At 41.7% G+C, this 24,577-nt stretch overlaps 2 protein-coding genes across 3 annotated transcripts in view; both read right to left on the bottom strand.

Moving 5' to 3' along the window:
- Positions 1-11,186: 11,186 nt before the first annotated feature.
- LOC133605744 (uncharacterized) lies at positions 11,187-20,899 on the bottom strand. Of its 2 annotated transcripts, XM_061959020.2 has the most exons (7): positions 20,715-20,899; positions 20,566-20,632; positions 17,165-17,376; positions 17,037-17,106; positions 16,849-16,939; positions 16,541-16,644; positions 11,187-12,307 (listed from the first exon to the last, which is right to left on the bottom strand). In XM_061959020.2, exons 2-7 carry the CDS (start codon positions 20,630-20,632, stop codon positions 11,925-11,927), a joined length of 927 nt encoding a protein of 308 aa, XP_061815004.1. In that variant the 5' UTR covers positions 20,715-20,899; the 3' UTR covers positions 11,187-11,924. The 2 variants fall into 2 exon arrangements, with proteins under 2 accessions (XP_061815004.1, XP_061815003.1); XM_061959019.2 differs by having other exon boundaries at positions 20,566-20,899.
- Positions 20,900-21,060: 161 nt separating this feature from the next.
- Positions 21,061-24,577, bottom strand: part of irak3 (interleukin-1 receptor-associated kinase 3) — a 31,254-nt gene continuing 27,737 nt past the window's right edge. Inside the window, exon 10 of the mRNA XM_061960668.2 lies at positions 21,061-22,939. Within this exon, the coding sequence (XP_061816652.2) occupies positions 22,586-22,939 (354 nt within the window). The 3' untranslated portion in view covers positions 21,061-22,585. The remainder of the gene's footprint in view (positions 22,940-24,577) is intronic.

The following is a 24,577-nucleotide window of genomic DNA, read 5'->3' as shown; positions in this document are numbered from 1 at the left end:
CAATGGGCAGGGAAGTATTTACCAGCTGTTTGTGCATGTTTAAATGAGTGACTGGTGCCCCCCTTTCACTCTCACACACACATCATACCTCCACTCGAAAATGTCAATGTCATGATCTCAAATAACAATTATTAATAGGGTCGAAGGTGTGACGTGGAAACGCAAGGCATTGTGGTTCTTGCTGGCCTCTGTCCTAAAGGTGTCTCCTTTTATTTAACACGTTCAAAACATGGCACAAACATGCAACATCATTAACTGCCCCAAAGGTTGTCATGATCATTTCAGGGGAAAAAAATGATTTGTTGAAATTTGTCTCATTTCCAGGGTAGAAGCAAAGCCAAGGAAGCCAGGTCGGAGAGCTAATAACGGGCTGATGAATAGCCTGGATAGCAGCCGTGGGATGATCAAACATGACTTTTAACGCCATCACCTGGTACATGTTGGTGTGTTCATGGCATTTTCATACTGGTAGGTTTGAATCAAAGCATGTTTTATTCTGTTGCACACATAGCATTTAGGAGGTGAGCGTTAGGAACAACGTACATTATTTGGGAGAAATATGTAACAACGCGGTTGCATTGTAATGCGCGAATTGTTCTCCCAAGATGCAGCAGGAACTCCGGAGGTAAAGTGCAGGTGAGACAATGATTTATTGTCCATGAAACATGCAAAAAGACAGAAAAGCGTGCCGATAGCGTGGAAGCTATAGCGAAACTTAGCACAGGAATCAAAGATTGTAGAAATACTTAACGTAACATATTGCATGGAAGCAAATAGTAGACGCCGTCACTGTTGCGTAGCGCAAACAAGAAAGCCAGACTGAGTGCGGCGAAAAACGGGAATAAGTAGCTCTCTGATAAGTGCCCGGCAGCAGGTGAGCGTCCCGGACACTAATCAGAGGCAGGTGAAACCAGTCAGCACCCATGGTAACCAAAACACACAAACTCAAGGGTGCTGGAAACAGAACAGAGTCAAAATTAAACAAAACATGATCCGGGCAACAGATCATGACAAAATAAGCAATACATCTATTCATAGATCAATAATTGAGAAGATTATTATTGCAAAGTGTATTTCAAACTTAAGATATACTTAGTTTGAAACACATTTCTCCAGAAGACACCACACAGTGGTCCTGTTGACCATTCTTGCGAACCCTCCAGAATTTTCCGGTAGACTTCCGAATTTCAGTGCCTCTCCCGAAAATCTCCCGGGACAACCATTCTCCCGAAAATCTCCCGATTTCCAGCCAGACAACAATATTGGGGGCGGGCCTTAAAGGCACTGCCTTTAGCGTCGTCTCTCACCTGAAAAGGAGACTATTATTTATGTCTCCGTTATCCATAGGTTTATATATAACCTATAAAGTAGGCAGGCACAGAGCTATTTCTCAGAGTGTGTTTATTCCAGCCGGCACGTTAATACACTGACACACAACATCCGGCTTCCCATCATGCATTGCTTCAAAACTACGGCAAGTTGTAATATCCAAGATTTCCAGCCGGACAAACAATAATGGGGGCATGCCTTAAAGGCACCGCCTTTAGCGTCCTCTCACCTGAAAAGGAGACTACTATATATGTCTCCGTTATCCATAGGTTTATCTATAACCCATAACACCGTGGCCGAATGGATATAGTCACTCATCAATGGTCAGAGAAGCACAAGGCGGCGGCAACGCAGTATTACGGGCCACCTTGTAAGCAACATTCCGTTTTCAACAAATCCGTGAAGGATATGTTTGAGAGATTGCTCGCCAGTACTCAAATGGCAGAACAAAAGCTACTCAAATAGTGAAAGGTAAGTGTTTTTTTTTTAAAAGTTAGCATCAAGTACAGTACAGTTAGTGGAACAACTGTTTTTATTACTGTTTACTGTACTATATTTACTGTACTATATTGTACTGTATTTCTTATATAAAATATAAGAAATACTTTAATTTCAGTGAATTCTAGCTATAAATATACTCCTCCCCCTTAACCCCGCCCCGACCCCACCCACCCCCCAATCTCCCGAATTCGGAGGTCTCAAGGTTGGCAAGTATGCTGTTGACTTACCTCTGAAAGGATGACAGTCTTCTCTTTCTGATGTCAAATTCCGAGGTCTTGGACACACCCAAAGTTGGTTTGTGCGTGAGCCGTTTCCGACTTTGCATTCCGAAATGTTTTGCCGGTATAAAAACTGACTCCGTTGACGACCAAGATACAAGACACGTTCGGCAGCTTGCTCGAATCTCGTCTATTGGACGTGCTCATATGGATCAAATCCACCAATTGTTCTTATTTTTCAAGGTGGTGAGCCTTTGGAACAGAGTCCAGTTTGTTTTCGTACAGTCCCTTGAATGTTTTCTTTAGTGCAATCCATTTTATCCATTTCTCACAAGACCGCTGGTTGAGTACAGCCATGTGAGCAAAAATGCAAAAAACAATGGCTACTCGGCCCCCCACAATGCATTTCAAAATCACATGCCCTTTCGAACTCTACAGTTTCATGTACGTCCTTTGTGTTCTTCCATTTCCCAACACTTTTGTCATGTCTGTGTAATCATGTTTTTGTTTTAAGTCATGTTTTTGTTTAGTTTCTGTCTTTTCACTCCCTTGTCTGGTCACCATAGCAACCATTAGTTTTCACCTGTCACGTCACGCACCTGTTTCACGTTTTGAGTCACGCACCTGCTTTCACTAATCATGTCCATAGTATTTAAGTTCAGTGTTTTTCAGTTTGTCTTTCTGACAACCTCGCACCCCATATATGCTTCTGCACACCCTTATGATCCTTGCTGCTCTTTTTTCATGCCGGTTCCATGCCAAGTAAGTTTTTGTTTATCAAGCCACAGTTTATGTTTTGTTTAATTGTTCATAGTTTCCGCCACTGTGCGCGCTTTGGTTTGATCCTTTTTTGTAGTTCTAGTGTTTCAATAAATCATGTACCTTAATTCCCGTCTCGCCCGTGCCAACTTTCCGTTGCATCCCGGAAAAGCATACTCCCAAGATCAAGTCCTGACAGTAGGTCGTCAGCAGACCCGCTTTTCCGCACCTGAGTTGGACATTTTCGACGAGGCTTCTTGGGCGGTCCTGTGCGCGATGGAGGAGGAAACGCGGCGCTACTCCTCCATGGAGTATAGAGACTTCATTTGGTCCCAGGACGACACAGCGTCACCTCAGCCGCGGAAGCGCCGCCAAAGACGAAGGACGTCAGGAAGAACTTCCGCGAGCCTGCAGGGCACGCCGCTCCCACATGACCCGCCCCCTCCGGGCGGAAGCAAGCAGCAGCCAGCCCGGCTTCGCCCTGATGACGTCAAAAACCAGGATTTTTTTTTCTGAATTCTTTTTCTTTTGATTCCCCACTCCCCAGGACTCAAGCCACACCCAAGACACAAAACTAATTTTTTTCACCCACTCAATCCCAGGTACAAGAAAGACAATTTGGACAATTTAATGGGGAAGTTTCTGCCCTCCTCCGCCCACCCCTACAGAGAGTTCCAGACCGCAGGGAGCGCGTCTGGTATCCGCCCCTTGAGGGGGGGGCTGGGGTCGGGAGCTGTGTTGGTGGGGTGGCTCGGCATCACCATGCCAAGCCACAGCCTCCCTCACGGCCGCCACCACCAGTCTACCGACCTGTCAAGCCACAGCCTCCAGCACGACCGCCCTCACCAGTCTACCGACCCGTCAAGCCACAGCCTCCAGCAAGACCGCCCTCACCAGTCTTCCGACCTGCCAAGCCGCAACCCCCAGCTAGGCCACCTCCACCTGCTCCAAGGCTAGCTCCTCAGCTAGCACCTGTCGCTGCACCTGTTGCCGCACCAAGGCTAGCACCAGCTCCACCACGCCAAGTTCCACGGCAGACTCCAGTACCCGCACCACGCCTAGCCGCATCATGCCAAGCTCCGGTACCAGCTCCACGCCGCCAAGCACTGCCTAGCCAAGACCAAGACCCTCCACGCCAAGTCCAAGACCAAGACCCTCCACGCCAAGTCCAAGACCAAGACCCTCCACGCCAAGTCCAAGACCAAGACCCTCCACGCCAAGACCAAGACCCTCCACGCCAAGTCCAAGACCAAGACCCTCCACGCCAAGTCCAAGACCAAGACCCTCCACGCCAAGCCCAAGACCAAGACCCTCCACGCCAAGCCCAAGACCAAGACCCTCCACGCCAAGTGCCGCCAGTCGCAGCTCTACGACGCCAAGTGCCGCCAGTCGCAGCTCCACGACGCCAAGTGCCGCCAGTCGCAGCTCCACGACGCCAAGTGCCGCCAGTCGCAGCTCCACGACGCCAAGTGCCGCCAGTCGCAGCTCCACGACGCCAAGTGCCGCCAGTCGCAGCTCCACGACGCCAAGTGCCGCCAGTCGCAGCTCCACGACGCCAAGTGCCGCCAGTCGCAGCTTCACGACGCCAAGTGCCGCCAGTCGCAGCTTCACGACACCAAGACCCGCCATGCCAAGACCAAGACCCGCCATGCCAAGACCAAGACCCGCCATGCCAAGACCAAGACCCGCCATGCCAAGACCCGCCATGCCAAGACCAAGACCAAGACCCGCCATGCCAAGACCAAGATCCGCCATGCCAAGACCAAGACCCGCCATGCCAAGACCCGCCATTCCAAGACCAAGACCCGCCATGCCAAGACCAAGACCCACGCCGAGCTTCGCCGCCTGACGCGCCACGCCGAGCTTCGCCGCCTGACTCACCACGCTGAGCTTCCACGCCTGCCACGATGACGACGCGCCTTCCTCCTCGTCGGCCACGGATATGGCCGCTATCTGGTCGCCCGCCACGCCAAGTGCGCCCACCTCCCAGTCGGCCACGAATGTGGCCATTCCCTGGGCGTCCGCCTCTCCTGCTGCAGCGGCGTTCCACTCGCCGCCGCCACCTAACTCTGCCCCGGTGGATACGGGGACACGTGGTCTGGCGACCCACCGCCATGTCCCCCTCCCGCCCTCCCATGACTCTTGTTAATTTTTATGGACATCTGGTATCTGTCCTTAAGGGAGGGGCTCTGTCATGTCTGTGTAATCATGTTTTTGTTTTAAGTCATGTTGTTGTTTAGTTTCTGTCTTTTCACTCCCTTGTCTGGTCACCATAGCAACCATTAGTTTTCACCTGTCACGTCACGCACCTGTTTCACGTTTTGAGTCACGCACCTGCTTTCACTAATCATGTCCATAGTATTTAAGTTCAGTGTTTTTCAGTTTGTCTTTCTGACGACCTCGCACCCCATATATGCTTCTGCACACCCTTATGATCCTTGCTGCTCTTTCTTCATGCCGGTTCCATGCCAAGTAAGTTTTTGTTTATCAAGCCACAGTTTGTTTTGTTTAATTGTTCATAGTTTCCGCCACTGTGCGCGCTTTGGTTTGATCCTTTTTTGTAGTTCTAGTGTTTCAATAAATCATGTACCTTAATTCCCGTCTCGCCCGTGCCAACTTTCCGTTGCATCCCGGAAAAGCATACTCCCAAGATCAAGTCCTGACAACTTTAGTCTGAGGGCTGGCTCCTACACCTGTCCCTGATTAAAAATCAGGACACACCTGTCCCTGGCTGCCAATCAGGATGTTTCTTATGCAAACCTTGTCATCTAGACTGGGCTGGATAATTTTTTGCTGTGTACCTCCAAACGGCATAGCTTTACCATATCCTTCCCTGCTGCACTATTTTTGTTTTGTCAAAGACAAGTTTACCTGCACATTGCCTGCCAACTCTGGATCTTGGGATCACGACTAACACAACCATGAAATGAAACATGACAGTCAGTGTGTTAGAGATGGGATTGATGGCTTCTTGAAGGCTCCTTCCAAAGAGTTGTTCAAAAGACAGCCTCTTAATTATAGTTCTTTTTTTTTTTTTACATTTTATTATTATCACTGGGAGCAGGTATAAATAAAATAAGATGTGGATCATAATAATTTCACAAATTAACTAAACCTATATTTTTCCATTGGTGGAAACTACTCTGAATTATTGACTGTGATTTAATTGTTGTGTTTTCAAGACATCCCATATGTAGGTGCCGTATGCCCATGCTTTGACAGCATCATAAATATTTAGAATTTTCCATCAACTAAAAAAGCATTTTAACACTCGAGAAAAATATACACACATAATAAGTAAGAATAAAATGTGTATATGTTTATAAAAACTACAATGAAAACGACGTGATAAAAATGTGAAGCGTGTGTTTACGTAAAAATAGCCATTTAAAAGACTCTATTTGTTTGCAAACGTCACCTTATTTTCCAACGTTGCTCAGATGAGCCATCTGCCTCAGGGGTTATCGGCCATGCTTGTGGGGGCGCTTTGGTGTCAGCGTCCTGGTGGCCATGGTCTGATGACCTCCCGGTGCAGATGGCTCCTGTGATAGTGTTTACTCACCTGGCTCCTCTGTACTCAGCCATGCTATTGGTCCTTACAGTTGCATATGTGTGTATGTTGTGTATGTGTTTTTGTGTTTGGTATCTGTATCCGTGCATACGTATGTGATAATGGGGGACATGGGTCACCGGGGTATTGTTTTTAACTTTGTAAAGCACTTTGCGTTCCATTTCTTTTATGTATGAAAAGCGCTTTATAAATAAAGCTTGATTTGATTTGATTTGAAGGACGTCCATCCATCCATCCATCCATGTGAACGATATAAATTATATCAATTTGGTCGACGATAGTTTTTAATTCCATTGTAATTTCATGATAATGCATAATGGTAACACATTCCAGCCGTGTCCCAATTATAGTATCTGTATATTGTCGGAGGCAGATATTTACATATATCCGAATTTAAGTGTTACTTCTTTTATTTCATAATCATATTACAAAACAGCTAGTGTTTTTCTTCCAATTGTGGTCTTTTGGTTGTCTGCAAATACTGTGTGCTTAACCTTGAGTGAGGAATGTAAGAAAGAGAGATACTCCTTTCTCTTATCTAGCCTTATGTCCAGGTGCGGAGGACAATGGGCATGTGTTCTGGGCTGGAGGGACATGACTGCGAGGGTGGAAGGGAGAGAGACTTAAGAGGGGAGAGGGTTTTTCAAGGGGGGGCAGACCATCTTGGCGGCGCAATTGAATGTTCTATGTTGGACTGGTCTCAATATATTTACAAAGCTTTGCAAATATATTACAAAATACCTATTCTGTCTCTGGTGGTTTTTCTACTCAGCTTTAAGTGTCGTATAGAGCTTGGGAGCGACTTGTGACTTGAATTCCCTGGGAGGAACAACTGGTCCTAAACGCAACAATTTGCTTGATAACACATTGATTAGTTGGAAATGTGTTATCATCACAAAAGATTTAGTCGTTTTTGCTATTGTTTACAAACTCAGGAAATAAGTTCTTGGGCACAGGAGGACTTTAAGGTCAGAAATCAAATTATTTAAATCAGAGTCAAAAGTAGGAAATCATATAAATGATATTGTTACACCGCCTTCCTGTGTTTTTGTCTGATTATAAATGTCATCAAACATTGAATTGTTCAATGAGTTTGAATATGTAAACTTATCTCACCACACTATTTATAGGCGTCATTTTGGCTATGTGCAGAAGGGGAGGGTCCAGGTGGAGTGGGTGCGATTCACCATTAAAAAAGGAGAGACAATTTGGGACAGTCCTACCCTGTCGAGATGTATAAGTACACAATGTTTACAGTACATGTTGAACTGTCACAAAGTCAATCATTCCAAGTGAGGACACAGTGTGAGTGCAGCTCTGAAAGAAGAGACATGATCATTTAGCACTTTGACCCAGACAGCGGTGCAACATGGGCACTCTTTGGTGGCGCAGGGTGTGGAACAAACTCTGCTTTCAGTGCAGGAGGAGGAGGAGAGGCTGACATCATGGAGCACAGCTCAATCAGCGCCGAGACAAAGCGAGCGGCTCGCCTTTAATTACATGCATCATTATTCCCCAATGCCGCGCTGCTTTGTGAAACAGCAGCCTCAGAGTAACCTAATTACTCATTACTGCTTGTGATTACATCTGAGTGGAACCTAACACACGAGGATCTTCGGCTTGGAAAGCTTTAATGCAGGGGTGTCCAAACTTTTTCCTACTAACTAAAAACAAAAAGGAAAAAATCAAAGGTTTTGTTTTTCATTAAAGCAAATCAATGTAAATATGCTGCATGCATTTCAGCTTTGTGAAATATCAGACAAACATTATTATTAGTAGTATTCTTTTATTTTTAGAATCAAACAAGTTTTCAGCCATATTTAGCCCCATAGCCGCAATTTGAAGACCAATAACTACAAGTTTGTACTATTTTGTATTGTTCGCTGTGTGATGTTTTTTCTGTATTTGACAGAGACTCAGAGTGTCTCAGTTTGTGCACTTCCATATTTAGTCGTTTTAGCGCCATTAAAAAACTCTAGTGCTTAAAAAAATGTGCTGCTTCATAAAAGAAATGCCATCCAGCAACACAAGAAATGGGCGGATTTTGAAATACAGGACTGTCTCAGAAAATTAGAATATTGTGATAAAGTTATTTATTTTCTGTAATGCAATTAAAAAAACAAAAATGTCATACATTCTGGATTCATTACACATCAACTGAAATATTGCAAGCCTTTTATTATTTTAATATTGCTGATTATGGCATACAGCTTAAGAAAACTCAAAAATCGTATCTCAAAAAATTTTAATATTTCCTCAGACCAAGTTTAAAAAAAAAAAGATTTATAACAGCAAAACAAAATCAAACATTTGAAAATGTCAATTAATGCACTCAGTACTTGTTTGGGAATCCTTTTGCACGGATTACTGCATCAATGCGGCGTGGCATGGAGGCAATCAGCCTGTGGCATTGCTCAGGTGTTTTGGATGACCAGGATGCTTCAATAGCAGCCTTTAGTTCATTTGCATTATTGGGTCTGGTATCTTTCAGCTTCTTAAAACTTAATGAGTTTTCTGTGGCTTTCTATGGCTCGTATGGTTCTAGTGCCACTTCCCGTTTTTCGCAACTTGTGATTGGATACTCACTTGGGGCTCCCAAGTGAGTATCCAATCACAGCATAAGGCCAGCTAGAAGGTCTTACTGACAACAACTCATGATCTGATTGGCTATCACAATTGTCTATCAACTTTATGTGTCCGTTCACTTAACAGTGCACAGACGCCCGCATTGTTGATTCTGAAGGCTCTGGGCAGATTTTGTACAGCATGGCAACATAAGATAGCTGAATTCTGATTGGATACAAACTAAAAACAACAGCATTGGAAGGAACATAATATGACATGAAGAGAATATAAATACTTTTGCTCTTTTCATGTCTTTAATGTCCTTTGTGTTCTTTGATGTTTGATGTTTCCCTCTTACACACATTTTAGAGGGATGTGTGCTATGGCTATGAGTTGTTTTTTTCCCTTGGCCTCAGTCTGGACCCCCTCTCCAGGGGCCGAGGCTTAGACCGATTTTTTTCTCTCTCACCCCCCCACCCCATTGTTGACCTGTTTCTCACCTTTTTTGTAAGGGGCGCCGGAAGTTGGCAGACCCATCAGTGAGCCTGTTCTGTCTCCCTGTAATGTTTGTCTGATTTTGAATGGGATTGTGTATGGGGGGTGTACACGTGTGACCCCAGGGAACATGCTTCAAGATTCAAAGTGACTTTATTTGTACCCAAAGGTAGATTTGTCTTGCAGCGTAAAATGGTGAACGGCATCTGCATATAGATTAAAATAAACACAAGTATTAACACTTTCAAAAATGTTTGGAAATGGGGAAAAAATGGGGTGAAAATATGTTTTTTGTTGTAATATGGTTTCTGTAGGAGGACAAACACGACACATTAGAAAGCCCACTGTTTAATATGTTTGTGTTTATGCTTCACTGGTGAGAGTATTTGGCGAGCGCCGTTTAGTCCTACTAATTTCAGCGGCCCTTGAACTCACCATTGTGTGGACTGTGACTCAACAGTTTGTTTACATGTACAACTTTCTCCGACGCTGCCACAGAAAGACATGTTTTATGCCACTCCTTTGTCCACCAAACGTGTTATGCTGTGTGTGAATGCACAAAGGTAAGCTTTGTTGATGTAATCGTTAAGTGCTAATCATGCATATTTAGTCACTGCATTACTGCAAGCTCATCAATGCTAACATGCTATTTAGGTTAGCTGTATGTACATATTGCATCGTTGTACCTCATATGTACAGTAGCTATATTTGAGCTCATTTAATTTCCTTTACTTATGTGTATTTAGTTTATTTTTCCATGTTTCATGACACATTATCTGTATGTAATACTGGCTGCATTTCTGATAGTTGTTTGTGCTCCACATTGTTCCAGACCACAGCAAACCTTATCCAGCTTGCAAAGATTGTAATAAACCCATTGTCGTTTCCTTTAACTTGGATCACACACATCTACACCATTGGCCATTCTAAGACAGTAATTTCCAGTAAGACAGTCATTTCCAGGAGTTAGCTCACCCTCTGAGAAGTTGTACTAATGTTTTCCAATGTTGTAAAAGTGTGTAGAATAAATATTACATTTCAACATTTCTGTCAACAAAGATTTGCTTCAACCTGCGATACATGGTCATCTGATAGTAGGCTTATATAGCTAATCAGCCACTTGCATCATGTATTGCCATCATTATAACACTTATATAAGTATTTTCATTTTTTGCGGCTCCAGACCGGTTACTTTTTTGTATTGGTGGTCCAATATGGCTCTTTCAACATTTAGGGTTGCCGACCCCTGCATTAGTCTGTCACAGGGTCAAAAGGGCATCTTTGATTACATGGAACAGTGATATATAAAAATATTGATTTTACTTTTTATTATACCATAATAATCCAATACATACAGTAAATGTATTATTGTACTTATTCTACTTTGAATATCAATTTGATTCTGCATGTAGTACTACAAAACATTCAGAGCTTGAAGTCAAACCGGCCTTCTTCATCCATTTATTCCTTTTAAAAAAAACACATGAATGTGCATTGAGCAAAAAATTTAGGATAATCAGATATTTTGTTGTGCAAGTTAATTATATGGGGGAAATAGATCCTTGCAAATAAATGAGTTATAATTAGGGCAATGATGGTTTAAATAATAATAATAATTGTATGTTGTAATTTTTGTCCAGCAGTAGGACAATTCAGTGTCAAGTATTTCTGATGTAATTAACTATCCACAAGATTGAAGTTGTTGATTAGGATTAGTATCAAACAATAAAAGCGCTGGCAAATAGAAATTCATTTTTGGGGTTTAAAAATTATTTTATCATGCAACAAATATTATGCAGGTAAGGAAATAAAAATAAATACAAATGCAGTTGACAAATCACTAAAACCTATGTTTTATTACATACAACACACAACATATTCAGACACTATTCTGTTATCAGCAGCTCAGGCTCAGTACTTTATGAGACAGGAATTACACAAGGGCTCCCCCTAGTGTTGTCAAAGAATAATTCCCTTTTAAGACACTGTGGTAAAACACAAATAGTATGCATACAACCAGCTACTACTACAGCCCTATAAAGTCAGAAAATGCACTGTTTTGCGGAAGATCAACTCATAACAAATCCACATTTTGGAATAATATTAAAATTATTAATAATATAATGTATCAAGGGGGTGGGGCTGCGTCTCAACTGGTGCATTTGCATACTTAGACTTTTGAGTGGATAAGTACATTCCCAATGAGAAGTACAGCAAAAAGCAGTGCATTGTCAGTGCCCGAATGATGCACTTAAAACAGTCTAAAAACCTTTAAAAGTCGCCATCTTGGCTACCTAGCAGAAGGGGAGGGACCAACTCCAGTGGAAGAAAATATAGCAATCATTATTCCTGTAAGTGTGTAATGAGTGTAATGGACTGAGGACAGCACTACACTGTCAAAATGTGCACACTCACAAACTAAGTACACTGTACAAGGTATACTAAATGAAGTTGTCCAATTGAGACAGAGCCCAGGAGTGGTGGAGTTAGCTCATTCTAGAACGTTGCCTAAGGCCGCACACCTGTTGTACTCCTCCAGTCTCCTTAGTGTTTGTGTCCTCCAGTGAATGCACAAAATCTATCTCCTCATATTCCTGCTCTTCCTCACCGTCTTCTTCCTCTTGATCAGTTTCTTCTACTTCCTCTGCCTCATCATCTCCTTTTTCTTCCACCACATCGCCTTTCAGTCCTCCTTGTTGAGCCTCACCTTCTGCTAAAACTCCTTGTTGAGGTGTTTGACAGCCGCCAACAGCTGTGTCCTCCACTGCTGTGGACGTCTGCGTGTCCACACTGGAGACATCAGCGGCCGAGGTGTCGCTGGCACCCAGCGTTTCAATCAGGTTGTCCAGATTCTGCTCAAAGCAGGGCTCTGAAAGGTAAGTAATATTTCAATGTACAGGTTAAGTACCAATATATAATATACACAAAGATTACATTTTAAAACATTAATCTAATTCATCATTAATACATATAAAAATCGACATTCAATAATGATTTAATCATATAAATAAAATAATGTAAAAAAAACTTGTAAATACATATAAAAATATGTTGGTCCTCAAACACACAACATGTTTGTATTTTTATATCATTTATGCTATAATTTTGGGGATATAAAATTACATATTAAATAGACCATTGGGAATACAGTGCATTTATATCGTATTATAATAATAATATTGATATATGTGGAAATAATTGGAAACTAAATTAACTAAAAAATGCAAATACGTATACTAAACTACCTTATACCAGGCCTGGGCAATAATTTTGACTCGGGGGGCCAAATTTAGAGAAAAAAATGTGTCTGGGGGCCGCTTTATCTGATTTTGAGGGACACTAATACAAAACCTCACAATAATGTCTGATTGAATGCTAAAAGCGTTATGACAGACCGCCTTAAAAAACAGAATAGAATTTTAAATTTTTTACTGAATGAGACACAGAATGTACATGAAAATAAAGAATGTGGGTTTTAAAATATTAACTATGAACGATAAAACACTGAATATTGACAACTTATGAACGTCACACCCCTTCTTGATTGACATAATTTACAATCAAGCAAAACGCAACAAACACAGCGAAATATGAATGCGAAAAAACCCCACCTACTATCTGATATATCACTAAGCTTTAGAACTTTGTTGTAAAAATCTCCTTCCGTGTTTGTCCCTGACACCCGCATTTCAGGCTGGTCGCCCTGGAAACACTCTGTGAAAACGCACCCCACCCACACTGCTTGGTGCCTCGTCTGAAGCTGCTGTGACTTTGATTACCACAGTAACTAGTATATCATGCAAAAGCGCAGATTCCAACCATTGAAATACTTTGTATAGTTCAAGACTTACGGTAATTTGAAAACATCACTGCACATCATAATGGCAGCTACAGTTTCAAACTTAAAGATATAAAAAAATGATTTGCGAATGTTCGACGGGCCAGATTGAAAAGCTTGATGGACCTTAATTTGCCCAGGTCTGCCTTATACAAACAGGTTTAATATATTAGTTATCTAAAATAAATAAAATAATGTCAAAATATAACTCCGACTTTTGAAACATTTGTTAATGTCAAATAAAAAATATATGATGGATAAGTAATACATATTACATTAGTGAAGTGAATTATATTTATATAGCGCTTTTCTCTAGTGACTCAAAGCGCTTTACATAGTGAAACCCAATATCTAAGTTACATTTAAACCAGTGTGGCACTGGGAGCAGGTGGGTAAAGTGTCTTGCCCAAGGACACAACGGCAGTGACTAGGATGGCGGAAGCGGGGATCGAACCTGCAACCCTCAAGTTGCTGGCACGGCCGTTCTACCAACCGAGCTATACCACCCCATTACCCTACATCAGAAGTTATCAATTTAATTGAAAATAAGAAAATAAGTATTTATATAATATTTTACACACATTATAAAAATAATATGCTTCAATAGCATACTCCCAGACAGACTGACTGCAAAGCTGGTGAAGATGGGCTTCCCAGCCACCAACTGCTGCTGGATCAGTCTTCCTCTCTGACCGTGTGCAGAGAGTCAGAGTTAAGCCTCATCTCTCTACAGCCCTCAGCCTTAACATCATCAACATAATCTCTGGAGGCAACAAGATGGCGGAGAGGGATAGGGGTTCAGGGACCTTTGGGGTGGTTTGCTGATAATAACCTTGACATCAACACCTCTAAAACAAATTAGGTGATTGTGGACTACAGGATAAGGAAAACTGATCTGCAGTCCATCCACATAAACAGAGTGTGTGGAGAGGGTGCCAAGCTTTAAGTTCCTGGGCGTACACATGGATGCAGACCTCAAATGGAGCTCCAACACCTCGACGGTCGTGAAGAGGTGCCCAACAGGGTCTCTACTTCCTGAGGATTTTCAGGGGGATCAACTTGAAGAGGAAGCTGCTCCATTGAGAGTGTGCTTATGTATGGTATCTCTGTGTGCTTTGCCAGCTGCACCATGGCACACAAAAAGGCACTACAGAGGATTTTCAATACTGCCCAAAAAATGATTGGCCACCCTCAGACTTGTGTATAAAGAGAGTATGGCCAACTAAACAACAGGTGCTATGACTGCTACCAAGGACGTGTGCGACCGTGCCCGGATGCATGCAATTGCTGTCGTTTTGACTTTACTTTTTCTGGCGACATAAACCAAAATAACACATCGATATATAGTTCTAAACATACTCCAGCTCATAAACGTACAATGAAACATTTATTTGCGGAAACTAGAATTTTGCGACCGTATTTGACGTACTCTGCAGCTTCGTTCCTGCAGTGTTTCGTGACCTGCAGGCACTGTAACACCCACCTCACAGTGCAATAAACGTTAAAAAATACACAGAACGACCAAAAAATAAAGAATGTATTACCCTCACTTTGCCAAAATCTTCCATTAGCTCTGGACCAACAATCACGGAGAAATTGGGACTTTTGTGTGAAGTATGTCAACTGTGGTGGCTGCCTCCAATGTATTTGTAATCCCTGTATGTACTCATTATGTATTATTCTTTCTTTTTTGTAACATGGTATGTGAATAAGTGTACTTTTGTAGTTATTTCTCCATATTTCTGCACAATACCTCAGATAAGGTCACACTGACAAGCAGTAGAGAATATGGAGTGATTTTTGGTCCAGAACATATTTTGCTTTATTCATTATTGACATATTTCTTCACACTTTGTTGTTTATTTTTTATGAGCTTTTGAATTCATTCTCTCATATATTACTACACCCAACATGTGGTTTCTTTTACTCATTCAATGTCTGTCTATTTGTATTTGTTTGATTTTCTCTTCTACTGCTACCTTTTTGCATTATTTTAGTTTTAATGAGATTTATAGATAGTCTGTTTTTGTCAAATCATATCTTAGATGTATGAATTTCTTATGCTGTTATTTGTATTAGTTTCTGTGTTCTGTCCGAAAACAAAACACAGACGTGTTGTGTGTTTACCACTGGCTCTCCAGTGTTGATGGCAAACCTATATTTCCCATATTTGACTTCTTTCCAGGTTGTTGGGAAAGCGATGTAAAACTTTTCCCAATTCTCACGGGTGCAGCAGCACAATGGTGCACAACAGGGCATTTTTACACGTCGAAAAACTAACAAAGAAGCACCGCAAACACATTAGATCATTTTAAAGTTGGTAGTAGTCATGGGAGTGCCTTTTGACCAATCATTGAGGAGATCGCCTGAAACCGAGTTGGCCATACTCTCCCCTCTACAGGACCATTACAGCACCCGTTGTCTCAAGAGGGCATGCAGCATTATGAGAGACAGGCCACATCCTGGACGCCAGATGTTTCAGCTGCTGCCCTCAGGCAGAATATTCAGGTTGCTGAAAACACGGACTAATAGACTGAGGGACAGTTTTTATAGCAGGGCCATGATCCTGTTAAATAAAAACATGTGCAATGACTGCATCGTAATGTGTCATTTCAGGCACCAGTGCAATGTCGGACAAGTGCAATCAGCAACCAAGTGCAATAAATAAATGTTTTGTGTAATAACCAGTGCAACAATCTGCTGCCAATGTAAATTTTGTGTAGTGCATAGGATTCCAGTTTTTATATTTTTCTTGTACATTTTTTTCTATATATTTTTATACTTTATATTAATTTTATATTAATACTTATGATTCACTTGTTCTGCACTCAGGAGAGAAACTGTGCCCACATTTCATTATACTTGGGTAGAGTCATTCACATCGACGTCCCACTGGGGTGAGTTTTTCCTTGCCCTTATGTGGGCTCTGTACCGAGGATGTCGTTGTGGCTTGTGCAGCCCTTTGAGACACTTGTGATTTAGGGCTATATAAATAAACATTGATTGATTGATTGATTGATTGTGTTAGCTTGCACAAGGACAATAAAGATGATTAGTTTAACATCAGAAACATGTCACATGGGCCTACAAATCAACATAACAAATGTGAATAGAAACCACAACTGCTTTGCATCTTGTGTGCCCTTTAGATCGCCGACTACATCAACGAGTCAAATCACACGCAAAGCTTTCTTTCTGTTTTCAAGCAAGGTGTCACACAGCTTCGGCAAAATTGCTGTGGGACTGTTCCCAACGTCTGCTCACCGTTTAATGGCGGACAGTCCATTCCTCTCTTCTTCATCAAGCTGCGGATGGTCTGCAGTTGGGACATGATCTCGTTCTTTTGCTCCTGGGCCACATTCTTTGCACTGAAAGACAACGCACACATGTATTTATCAAATACAACACCTGTACTAAAGTCAATTATTGCAGCCTCATTTACTTGTATCAACATCATGTCTGCGTATGTGCATGTGTGTATGTTTGTGCCCCCCCACGCCTCCTCAAAGAGGTCCAACTAATGTCAACACGGAATTGTGTCAGTGCACAAACATGTATGACAAGTCACTCACCAGTTTGTGAGCGGGTCCAACTGGGTGAGAATGGAATTGAGCATTCGCTCTGTTTGGGCGAGCCTTTGTTCCAGTTCATTCAACTGGTTTTCTGCAGAAAAGTAAACAGACATTCATTTAATCCAAGCAAACAAATGTGTGATTAAAACAAGTATTGAAATAGAAATCCAAGTGCATGCAAAACACACCTGTTTCTACAGACTTTTTGGCCCCTTTTGCAAATGTGTCCTTTTGTGCCTGGTCATCTGAAGACTTGATCTGCAATTAAAAATATTTCAACATGTTTCGCATGCACTTTTCTGTCTTTTTAGATTACCTTCAGAAACTTGTAAGCCGCAAAAACTCCGACCCCAATGGCGTAGAGCGGCATGAGCGTGAACACATAGCCCTTGTTGTTGTTGTTGGATTTGTACTTGTTACTCTTCATCTCCTGCTCCATCAGCTTCTTCATCTGTAGCACACTTTCAGGAGACTGATGGGAACTGGGGGCGCTTACGCTGGCAGCTGGACCCCTCAGACCAGGACCACCTGCCACAAACATGGCACATATCAGAATACAGAAGATGTACTGATAAGGGATCGACCAGCTGTCAGCCGGGCCGATTATCGGCCCAGATTTTTGGCATTTGACATATATCGATAATGGCCTTCTTTTATCAGTATCGCCTGATTTTATTTATTCATTTATTTTAACAATTATAATAGAAATACATCAGCATATACAATATTTACACATATGATACCAGTATTAGTATTAAAAGATAAAAAAGTGTGATAAAGTAAATTAGTAGTAATAACCAGGGCTCCTTTCAAGTTCCAAGTTTTGCTGGGAATTCCAGTTTTTGTCCTTCTTTCCAGGCATTCCTTCCTTCTTTCATCGACTTGTTTTGTGTGTTTTCGCTACTGCGGCGATCACACGACAAGCCTACGTTTGCAGCACTCGCAGCGTGCATAGGTGCTGCAAGTTTTTATGCTCCGTGATTCAAGCAAATTACAACACGACATGAAAATGGCAGAAAATATATAATCCACTCTTTGTGTAAATTGACAAAAAGAGACTTATATAGTCAGAAAAAAGAGCAGGCAGCAGCACATTTCTGTAACATTGAGGAAGAAATTGTCAGACAGTTTGAAAAAATGTCTCACCTATAAGCTACATGAAGGATCTGAGAATTAGTTATATAAAAAAAGTTTCCAATAGTTTAGAAATCATATTTTTCCACATCAATCATACCATTTAGAAATAATTGATGTAAATTGTGTTACAAATTGAGAACAGGAAGAGAACATATGTGTTAGTAATCGCTATGAAGTGGAAAAGGGCCAAGATTAAATGAGCTTTGCTTTTTCCTACTCCTTTTCGGACATGTTGTAAAGAGAAATGGAAATATGTAAAATATTTGATGTATCATATTGAAAATATACACATGTTGGAAATAAACTTCAACCTACCAACCATCCAATATTTCAGAGTTCCTCATGAAGAAACCTTACAATGTAATAAATCCATTAACTGCTATAACATTGATTAGCTTGCAAGTTATTGTGATGTAAAAAAAAATTCATATTTGTATTAATTTTCAGGTCATTTCCTATATTTACAAACGCAAATGTTGATGCTACTCTTAGACACATGTAATAAAGGTGTGGTAATCCCCTAATGTTGTGCTAAATCAGTGGTCCCCAAACTACGGCCTGCGGGCCAGATCCGGCCCGCCAGCATTTGAGATCCGGCCCGCGGGAAGTCCCAATTAAAAAAAACAAAAAAACGTTTTTTTTTTAATCTTGTCTTTTCTAATCTATTTTCTACCGCTTGTTACTCTCGGTGTCTCCTAGCCGCTCAGGCAAATCATATTGTCTAAAAATGCATTTTCCAATCGATGACGTGACATCATCGTGCTCGGAATATATATATATATATATATATATATATATATATATATACATACACACATACACAGCCCGGGCCCCGGCCAAATTATTTTAACCCAATGCGGCCCCCGGGTCAAAAAGTTTGGGGACTCCTGTGCTAAATTAACCGCAACATTAACGCCGCATAAAACACTGTCGCTACTGGTCCGACTTTTCCTCATAAATAATGTTAAAAAAAACCTACTTAAAGCCTTGTCCGGCTGTTTACTGACGTATACTATTCATGTTTAAATTACTTTTACTGCAAATGAATATTGGCTCCAAATATCGGTTATAGGCCTCCTTGACTACTAATAATCAGTATCGGCCCAGAAAAAAACATACTGACTGGTGCACTTTAGGATTTACACTTAGACTTTCTGGTAAAACGCAGTGTTGTTTGTGTTACAAGGCTAAATCAACAGCTGTCGGCTGCGGCCAAGTTGAAGTTAATCAACAAATTGACTACGAAATGATTACTACACCCATCATTAATGCTAAATAATGTTAAAGTGTCCGCCCTGAGATCGGTAGGTTGTGAGTTCAAACCCTGGCCGAGTCATACCAAACACGATAAAAATGGCACCCATTACCTCCCTGCTTGGCACTCAGCATCAAGGGTTGGAATTGGGGGTTAAATCACCAAAAATTATTCCCGGGTGCGGCCACCACTGCTGCCCACTGCTCCCCTCACCTCCCAGGGTGTGATCAAGGGTGATGGGTCTAATGCAGAGAATAATTTCGCCACACCTAGTGTGCGTGTGTGACAATCATTGCTACTTTAACTTGAACTTAAATGTATTAGACGCACATATGAAGCGCCACAACAAATGCACCGAATCTGTGAAGCTGAAAGGATGCCATCTCTTTGGCACTATGAGTCACTCTGTATTATCACAAACTTTACTAAATCGATTATACACTTAGTTCAGCATTCTAAACATGGGGTTGATTTAAGGGGTCACGCGCCATAAGCAATAGGTCGATAGGTTAAGATGGGACTTTAAGGTTTTGCTACTTAAACGGTCTAGCTCCATCCCATCTTGCTGATTGTATTGTACCATATGTTCCGGCAAGAAATCTGCTTTCAAAGAACTCTGGCTTATTAGTGATTCCTAGAGTCCAAAAAAAGTCTGCGGGCTATAGAGCGTTTTCTATTCGGGCTCCAGTACTCTGGAATGTCCTCCCGGTAACAGTGAGAGATGCTACCTCAGTAGAAGCATTTAAGCCCCATCTTAAAACTCATTTGTACACTCCAACATTTAAATAGACCCCCCTTTAGACCAGTTGATCTGCCGTCTCTTTTCTGCTCTGCGTGGAGATTAGGTGACCACAGATGAGACGCTAGCTGTTCAAAGTCGGGACCCAGGGTGGACCACTCATCTGTGCATCAGTTGATGACATCTCTGCGCTGCTGACTTGTCTCCATTCAAGATGATCCTCTGCTGGCCCCACTATGGACTGGACTCTCACACTATTAACTAGATCCCCTCGACGTCCATTGCACCGGTCGCCCAGGGACGGTTCCCCACATCTGCGGTCCCCTTCCAGGTTTCTCATTGCATCCCATTGGGTTGAGTTTTTTCTTGCCCTGATGTGGGATCTGAGCCGAGGATGTCGTTGTGGCTTGTGCAGCCCTTTGAGACACTCGTGATTAAGGGCTATATAAATAAACTTTGATGGCTGATTGGTCGTTCGACAATATATTAGGCTTCTCAAGCACAGCTGTTCCAACTTGGAGAAACAAACAAACAAACACCTGTACAACGAAATACACATAAATGTACACACAGAAAAATACGTCACCTTTTCTGGCGTAGCGAGAGTCGCGCCTGCTTTCCTTCACCCCATTACCTCCGCCAATGCTGAACATCTTGGGGAAAACCACAAACGTCAACATCACCGCCGTAAATGCCAAGGCGACTTGCTGAGTTGTTGATAAGACCATAGCTCGCCTCAAACTCACGGAGGTTCCAACAAAATCAAAAAGGTAGGCTGCCGAAACAACCGAAATAAATGGTAAGTAACAAGAGACGACCCAAATGTGTCGAACTCCAACCAGCTTGTTTAGCCCAAATAGAGGGACAAGGGGTAGGAAATGGATGGATGGATGAGCCGTGCAAGGCTCGACGAGCAAAGCAACAACATAACTTCCGCCGAGGGAATTTTCAGACTCAAATATTTAACTGAACGTGTGGTTGGCACAATAGCGCCTGCACAAGACATAACGTGCAGTGGAAACATTTTATTTTACCAAATTACACAATACATAAAAAAAACCGAAAAGAAAATATATGACAGATGTGTATAGCACCAACACGGGTTTTATTTTGAAAGCCTCCCAACCAGTTTCCTGCGACAGCTCATGCTGCCTTTAGGGTAAACCTGAAAATTGGATTTTTAGGAATTTAGGACATAAAAACAATATTGCAGTCCAAACGTTTTTGTCCAACGTTCATTTATATTTACCTTAAAGCCAAACAAACAGTAAACATGGTAATTTTACGCAATGCAATCGGTGACTAATATATTAACACTTTGAGATCACAAAAACATGTAATCAATCATTATATTAGGTAGGGAAATTAATCTTACAACAACTCAGGATTTGATTATATTCTTGAGTCGACGGTTTGCGATTAAACACGATTCTCGATTAAAATATATACACACACACTATATACATTATACACATATATATTATATACATACATATATATATATATATATATATATAATATGGTATATATAAAGCTGTATACATACATACATAATTTTATAAATACTTTTTACCGTATTTTGGTAATTTTAAGCAATATCTGAACGTATTTCCTCAGTGCATATATTTCCGTTTAAATTGGCAGCGGACTTCCGGCAACAAACGTGTGTTCCTACTTCCTGAAACAAATGTGAGGGTGTTCTAATCATGGCAGACATGGTAACAGACGACAAAGACGACTACTTTTGAACAAATGAGGATTCACAACCTCATCTTTTTTAAGCTGAATATAAGGAGGATGAACTGCTGCTGATAGAAGCAAGCACGAACAGAGGGTGAAACGTTGGAGCAGACGGAAGCTGAGAGAGTGAGGTCGGCGCGACTTGCAGGTATAAATGTGGAACTTTGAGCCATGCTATGCCGACATAAATGGTGTGCTTACCCAAAATCAATTGGAAACTTCCCCCGCCAGCTGGACCAAACGCCCAACTGTCCATTGAGTGAGTCACTATAATATTGATCATGATACATGCTTGTTAGTACAACCACAGTACATACACTGTCGAGCTAGCTGTGTACAAACAAAGCATGAAATGTGGGCTAATTCTTTACAGACACTGTAAAAATATTTGTTCATGTTTGTCAGTACAGATTGGTGTGCATAGTGTTGTGCATTACAAACTCAAAAGCCATTCAGCTGCATGCCGTCGTAAGGTCGTTGCAAGGTCTTCGAAAGGTGATGTATTACTATGCTAGAAAAATAGTTCCCTGTGTTCGCTCTTACAAAAACAATGTCGCTACAGTTTGGTTATTAAACAGGTTACGGAACGTAAATAAAGTAATTTTGACAGTTTCTGAATGCATTTTTAAAGTGATTTAGATGCTGAATGGATTGTTGCCATTAACTGCATTGCAGGCCACCAAGAGCGAGCCGATTATTACAAATCAGAATGCAAAAAAAAAACAAAAAATTGTTTGTCTTCTTGTCCCTCATAAGAATTGTAAACGATAGACAAGATTCCAAAAACTAGTGCAATTCCCCTTTAACACAAGAGCACCTACTCTGTGGCCACAACAGCAAGTCTCAGTGCTGGAAACAACAGGCCATTACTCTGAGAACTGTGTGGAAGTGTTCGTAAAAATGTTGGCCATGCAGTCCTCGCAGAGATCGCCTGTAGCAGTTTGGCAGCTGCACTGCACCGGCCAGCTTTTGTGCGGATCCCCGGTTGTTGTGTCGACATGATCCGCCTCTGTGACACTTAGATATGTCACCTCCGACTGGCTGCATTCGCACGGTTCTGTCCGCGATGCGGCGGTGCGGAGGCTGTGCTGCTCGTCGTTCTCCACAGGTAAGCTGGGTGTGTGCTCGACATGAATAGGGGCTCCGTCCTGCAGGCTGTGAGGTGGGTCCAAAGAAGAGCAACTTGATGGGGGAAGCAGCTCAATTAATGCATGGAGAACCTAGAGTGAAACAATGATACTGATTAACATCAAGTATATATTTATCATTGTATCCATAATGATGACATCACGTGGTGGTCTCACATGGAATACTTCCATCAGCACACTAAGTATACAATGAAAAAATCCAGGTGTAAATAAAGTACGTAAATGCATAAATTGTGACAGAGCCACTAATTTCTTTAGCTTCTCAGAAGCATCCAGCAGAGGGCGCAACAAACTTAGTTTGCTGCAAAGTGAGGAATCAAACAAAATAGGAGTTTGATGTAGGAGCCTAAATTTATGAATTTATGCACTTTTGTACTTACTCTTAGTTTTTTCAGTGCACAAGTGGGGTCACACTGACAAATGTAAGGTAACTGGATGTTGCAGTCAAAACAGTGCAGTTGAAAAGCGGAGGGGAAATGTTTGCAATAATGCCCAGTCAAGTGGTTGCAATTCACCATTAAAAAGGAGAGAAAAAGAAGCGGGTTAATACAGTATTACATTCGTCATTTCCAGTAAGTGTGCAACAACAGTAATGGATTCAGGACAAAATATACACACTCAGAAATGAAGGGCCCTATCCTCCTGTTTGCACTGAAGTGTTTTCTACACGCTTGAAGTTACGCACATTTGTCTTATTAGTATTCTCCCATTCACACTGTGGACAAGCCCACCCCGTGTAAAGGACGCGCGGATACACACAAAGACACACAAAGACACACACACGCACGCACGCACGCACGCACGCACGCACGCACGATCAATCCATTAAATTGATTATAAAAAAACTTGTATTCATATTTTGTTGCTTCGATTAATTGTTGAACGGTTGTAACTAATAACATTTATAAATTCTGAACCGCATGAACTGTGCATATGAGAGCGATGATGTGTAGGTGCCTTGATCTGTGTGGCGGCAACAGCGGAGAGTTTCTTCTCCAATTCTGATTTAAGCCCATAAGTTGAAAGTGCCATTTTTATATTGATGTGCATTTATTATAAAAAAGAATAAAGGTTATGACAAGCAAAACAAAAGTCTCTAAAATACACATTGAGGTTATGAAGTTTGTTTTAACTGATTAATCGAACAAACTAATCGATGGATTGTCATCACAGGTTTGAACTTTGTTTTCTTATGTTCCTATATTTCTTTTAATTCCTGCCCGGGCACTCTTATTTTGGTTCCATTTCCTGTTTTGCCTCCTTTTGCCACTATTTCTCCTGTCTGGACGTTGGCTTCCTCACCTGTCCCAAATTGGCAACCAGGAACAGGTGTGTCCTGGTTGCCAATCAGGATGCTATATATATGTCAGCCCTGTCTTCTGTGTTTTGACATTAAATATATTTTTTACCTGCGCTACGGCTGCCAATTTTGCATCCTGGGTTCAACGCCACACAACCGCAACATAAATCAATCAAATAGTAAAATAATCGATAGCTGCAACCCTACAGAGTACACTTAGTAAAGAGTATTGATGGAAGTACTTGGCTTGAGACACAGCCCTAGCAAGCAAAACGAGTACCGTATTTTTCGGAGTATAAGTCGCACCTGCCGAAAATGCATAATAAAAAAGGAAAAAAACATATATAAGTCGCACTGGAGCCCTATGAAAAAAACTGCGACTTATAGTCCGAAAAATACGGTACATCAAT

Source organism: Nerophis lumbriciformis, linkage group LG05 (genome assembly GCF_033978685.3).
Source record: "Nerophis lumbriciformis linkage group LG05, RoL_Nlum_v2.1, whole genome shotgun sequence".
Taxonomy (NCBI): domain Eukaryota; kingdom Metazoa; phylum Chordata; class Actinopteri; order Syngnathiformes; family Syngnathidae; genus Nerophis; species Nerophis lumbriciformis.
This window is presented reverse-complemented; position numbering and strand designations above follow the sequence as displayed.

Excerpts from the sequence above, each read along its gene's own strand:
- LOC133605744 (XM_061959019.2), bottom strand. The coding sequence starts at position 20,707 with ATGGTCTTATCAACAACTCAGCAAGTCGCCTTGGCATTTACGGCGGTG. Across the intron at positions 16,645-16,848 it reads TTGGACCCGCTCACAAACTG|TGCAAAGAATGTGGCCCAGG; the intron begins GTGAGTGACTTG and ends GTTGTCTTTCAG. Across the intron at positions 12,308-16,540 it reads GGACTGTCCGCCATTAAACG|AGCCCTGCTTTGAGCAGAAT; the intron begins GTGAGCAGACGT and ends CTTACCTTTCAG.